Genomic DNA, 4,758 nt, shown 5'->3' with positions numbered 1-4,758 from the left:
CCTGTGTGTTGAATGTGTGACTTCAGGACAGTCCTGACAGCTGGGTAGGAGTGGTAGAGTACACACCCTCCAGACAGAAACAGGTTTGTCTTCCCCTATGATGCACCTCGCCCTCATTCCCTACCCAGCAAGTTTCCTCTCACTTGAGTGGGCGTGTGTGGCGAGAGGAGGAATTCACTTCACCTGATGGAATGTAAGGTCTATTGACCTGTAAATAGCATTCATTAAAATGGGAAACCTACTCTCAACTTTGATAGAAACGTGAATTGTTCTTTGTAGGAGGTTCTTTTGGCATCAAAAAAAGTAAACAAGGATGACAAGTGTTTAAATAACAAGTTTTAATACTAATCTATAAACAGACAAATGTTTTTTGCAAAGAAAGGGATCAGAATTTCTTTCGCACCTTTATCAATCAGGAAATGTCTAGGGAACAGGAAACGTGCATCATCCTGTGCACCAGGATGTAAAACAAACAAAACCAGTAATCAGCTATTACAAAAGTAGTCCAATATTCCAAAATATATATTTACAATTAATATATACAAAAATGCCACGAGTTGAATGGTACGAAAGAATGATGTTGTACGCCTTGACAAGCCATGCGAATTTGTGCCAACCACCTAACTTTGTCCCACCGTTAGAACAAATGTTAATATTGGACAGTATTTGCATACCACAGTTCACTTACAGAAATGTATTTACAACTACAAATTCTCTTTGAAAATTCCAAGGATTAGGGGTGGTTTAGTAACCCGTTACATTCTAAGCATTTTCTTTTAATTAAGTGTGTGTCTGTAGTGTAAACTGTTGTTGACCATCAAGGCACTAGATGCATTAAGTTATCATTCATGCCTCTGATCTCGCAAATTCTCCAATGAACGCTTCCATGACAAACTTAAATGAAAAATAACACCTGGGGAAATAAGAAAGTTATGAATTTTCAAAAGAACTGAACAGAACATAGTTTTGATCATGAGAGAAAATAGCATATTGTTTTGTACTGCATGAACTTAAGTCTAACAAACAATGTTGGAGTTACATAAGATGATCGTTAGGCTACATTAAGAAAAAGATTATCTGAAAAGCCATTTCATGTCAAAAGCATTAGAAAAATACATTTCTAACAGACTGGTGACCGGCACATTATTTGGCAAGACCTTTTGACTTTGAACTGATCTCTTATCAGGTTGGCTCTTGGAAGACCACAAAGGAGATGTAGGTATGGTTATCTTTTTAAATGGAATTTCACAAAATGTAATTGTTGTCTTACACAAAATAATAAGCTTATTATTTCAGTGACATTGTTACACCTGTGCCATAGCTCATTGTTTGGTGGGACTAGACACAACATCTCCATGATGACCAAGTGTGAAGCAAACTCGGCCAAAACATCACAGTCCCCCTTCGTCAACATCACACAAACCCAGCAGAACGACTCATAAGAATCTCATAACAAAAGCCCACAGACGGCGCTACGGTTCCTGTTTCTCCTGCGCGGTCCCAGTCACCATAAGGAGGTTGCAGGCCATGAACTGGACGTTGAGCACGTTGCTGGTGTGGCCCGTGTAGAGCCCCACCATCTCGCCGGACGAGCCGTCGGACGGCGCCCCCCCGCCGTGCGAGTTGCGGATGTCCCACACCCGGACCGAGTTGTCCGTGGAGGACGACGCTACCAGGCTGCTGTCGGGGCTGAAGGACAGGCTGGTCACGCTGTCCGAGTGCCCTCGCAGGTCCTTGTACAGGGCCCCCGAGGCCAAGTCCCACAGCTTCACCCTCTGGTCCTCGCCGGCCGACGCCAGGTACTTGCCGTTGGGAGAGAACGCCAGCGCCAACACTGGGCCGCGGTGGCCGGTGAAGAGGCGCACCGACGCCCCCTGTTGGGTGCTCCAGAGGCGGACGGTCTTGTCGGTGGAGCCCGTGGCCAGGTAGTTGGAGTTGGGGTGGAACTTGACGCAGTCCACGTCGGCCAAGTGGCCGGCGTACAGCCGCAGGGGGTAGGTGCGCGAGAAGGTCCAGAGGCGCGCCGTCCGGTCGTGGGAGCCGCTGGCGAAGTACAGGCTGCAGGGGCTGACGTCCAGGTCCCACACGGGGTAGGCGTGGCCCTGGTAGAGCACCGTGTTGGTGAAGCTGCCGAGGTCCCAGTAGCGGATGGACGTGTCCTCGGAGCAGGTCAGCAGGCCCGAGCTGTCCGTGAGGAAGGCCGTGCGGAACACGGGGCCGCTGTGGCCGCGCAGGGTCTTGATTTCGCTTCCCGAGCCGTCCTCCTCGTCCGCCTGTTGAGAAAAATGGATGCGTTTAAAACGACTTTTCAGTCGGTGTGTCTGAAAAACGACCAATGTCAACTTTAAAAACAATGACCCGGAAAAATACTAGCGATACGGTCACTTCAAACAATACAACTGCGCCTTAGAAAGCCATAAAATAACAAAAACCGAGTGCGACCCTCTCAAATCCTCTCACCTCCTCCTCCAGCATGTCGCAGGCCAGACGGACGTGCGACACGTCGACCCGGTGCGGCTTGGCCTTCAGCTTCCGGGCCCTCAGGCTCCACAGCTTGACGGCCGAGGTGTCGAAGCCGCCGGCCAGCAGCCTGCTGTCGGCCGAAACCTCCGCCGCGTTCAGCAGCTGCTCCGTGTGGTGGAAGGCGTAGAAGCACACGGTGGTGAGCGACGGGGGGCCCTCGCGCACCTTCTTAATGCACTCCTGCAGCGCCTCCAGAGCCGCTTCGCTCTGCGGGACCCCCGCAGGCACCTCCACGCCCTCCCCTCCCTCCGCCCCGTCCACGCCCGCCCAGGACGAGGTGGAGTTGGGGGCCGTGGCGGCCCCGCCACCCGTCCCGTAGAGCTGGTAGTCTGTGCGCGGCGAGGTGGTGACCTCCACCTGCAGGTGAGTGCTCAGGGCCCTGCAGAGGGCGCTGTTGTCCTCGCTCTGCAGGTAGCGCAGCAGGTAGCTGTAGGCCGGCTCCGTCAGGTGCACCACGTACTTGTGGTCGAGGAAGGCGCACAGCTTGGGGTTGGCCGACACGTCCTGCGAGGTGAGCACGTGGCGGAGCTGCTCGACGGTGGCGCGCTGCTCGGCGTCCTGGAGGAACATGCCGTGGAAGCGGCCGTAGAAGCCGTCCACCGTCCCCTTCAGGCCGCAGCGCACCATGTCCAGGTGGAGGTAGACGAAGAGCGGGTAGAGGACGCAGCTCACCTCCTTGCCCCAAGATACCTCTGCTTCTGGAGGAACGACAGAACAAAGAGTGAATCTTCTTGATTATGTCGCGAGTATGTACATTTATATTCACGACGGGCCTTTAAAAAAACACACTGATGTGTTAATATTTCCAATTCTTATGCAGGTCATTAGTCATGTACAATACCTGAGAGAAAGTTCCGTAGTCTAGAGAACTGAGCCTCGTACTGTTGGGGGTCCGACTGACAAGGGGCGGCAGACACAATGTTGGCACATCCTGACTCTGTCTGTACTGCTCAAAGAAAAAGTGACGATGTCAAGATTACAGTTCTCTGAGTAGGAATTCACAGTTCAAGAACATTGTTTTTTGTTTTATTATTTAAGTCTCAAAACCTTCGATTGAGTCTGGGGACTAGCTTCGTTAACCGAGACGTCCCCACCTGCCCTGCACAACCTCTGTTGATTCTACGGTAACCTCCCTCCAGTGATAACGACCCTCACCTGTCAGGTTGGCAGCCATCTCTTCAGCAGATTGGGACAGTTTCGCCCCCTTCAAGGCACCCTCAGTGTCCACATACTGCCTCCGCTTCAGGTACTGAGCCACGGTGTACTGGATCTGCTCAGTTCGAACTCGCTTCATTGCCTGAATGAAAACGCAACCAATACGTTTGTTAAACAAATGGTAATCTTTACAGTCAACATGGGTATTTGTGTCCACATAAAATTACACTACCAGTAACGTTCATCTTCCAAGCGTCCAATGGTTACAATTTAGCTCGTTGTTTTGTATTTGTGACAATTTAACTGATGATGCTGATGCTGCTGGGTCAGTTAAACCTAGCAAGTTAGCTAGAGCTACTCCAATACCGTCAAATATCAGTAGTCAAAGAGCATCACTTATACACATGGCATTCATTTGTGCTTTTAGCTTTTAGAATTAAGGTATTTCTTTAACATCAATTAGCTACCATTCATAGCTGCAAGATAACGCTCGCCTGTGAGCTCTCCCAAGCGAGTTGCATGGAAGCAAATGGTTAACCTTGTTGAAAGCTAGCATCGAGCTAACGAGGGCCCTTTCGGAAGTTTTAGCGGGATTAGCGCACGCATTCTGTCACATTTTAAAATAACATGAGAACACTCACTGCATATCGGGCTGATCTCCTTCGTCTTCAAGTACTATAAGTATAACGATAATTGTGTCCAGTTTCAGTTGATTTTATGGAACACAACCACTGCCTTTCGTAGTAACTCCATCGTGCATTAGCTACCCACTGTCTAGTTAGCTAACTGAGTTGCTGTTTTCATCGTTCGATCGGCTAGTTACGTCTGACTGTCAAGCAAAGGCCTAACACACCCCACTCAGGACTATCTCTACATTGCTCTAATGAAAACACATTGATATGTCATGCCAAGCTCAAGATACAGAAGCTATTAAATACAAATGCAGTAAACGTCAAATAATCGGAGAATGCGATTGCGGGGATCCAAAAGCAAGACAAATGAAGTCCTGCTCGGAAATGTTTATTTTCTAAGGGCTAGACCCAGTTGCATGCCTCCTCGCCCCCTAGCGGTAACAATGTT

General features: G+C 49.6%; 1 protein-coding gene across 2 annotated transcripts; it reads right to left on the bottom strand.

The window, feature by feature from the left end:
• Window positions 1-323: 323 nt before the first annotated feature.
• Window positions 324-4,751, bottom strand: taf5l (TAF5-like RNA polymerase II, p300/CBP-associated factor (PCAF)-associated factor). Of its 2 annotated transcripts, none has more exons than XM_084685311.1 (5): window positions 4,320-4,751; window positions 3,679-3,820; window positions 3,365-3,469; window positions 2,461-3,221; window positions 324-2,273 (listed from the first exon to the last, which is right to left on the bottom strand). In XM_084685311.1, exons 2-5 carry the CDS (start codon window positions 3,815-3,817, stop codon window positions 1,473-1,475), a joined length of 1,806 nt encoding a protein of 601 aa, XP_084541437.1. In that variant the 5' UTR covers window positions 3,818-3,820; window positions 4,320-4,751; the 3' UTR covers window positions 324-1,472. The 2 variants fall into 2 exon arrangements, with proteins under 2 accessions (XP_084541437.1, XP_084541438.1); XM_084685312.1 differs by having other exon boundaries at window positions 2,461-3,218.
• Window positions 4,752-4,758: the final 7 nt, after the last annotated feature.

This window comes from Hypomesus nipponensis, chromosome 21 (assembly GCF_054491055.1).
Source record: "Hypomesus nipponensis isolate SF chromosome 21, ASM5449105v1, whole genome shotgun sequence".
In the NCBI taxonomy this organism is placed as follows: Eukaryota; Metazoa; Chordata; class Actinopteri; order Osmeriformes; family Osmeridae; genus Hypomesus; species Hypomesus nipponensis.
The sequence above is the reverse complement of the archived record's forward strand: the minus strand, read 5'-3'. Positions and strand labels throughout refer to the sequence as shown.

Coding starts and splice junctions, on each gene's coding strand:
- taf5l (XM_084685311.1), bottom strand. CDS start 3,817: ATGAAGCGAGTTCGAACTGAGCAGATCCAGTACACCGTGGCTCAGTAC. Junction 3,470..3,678: donor GATGGCTGCCAACCTGACAG/GTGAGGGTCGTT, acceptor TTCTTTGAGCAG/TACAGACAGAGTCAGGATGT. Junction 3,222..3,364: donor ACTACGGAACTTTCTCTCAG/GTATTGTACATG, acceptor TCGTTCCTCCAG/AAGCAGAGGTATCTTGGGGC.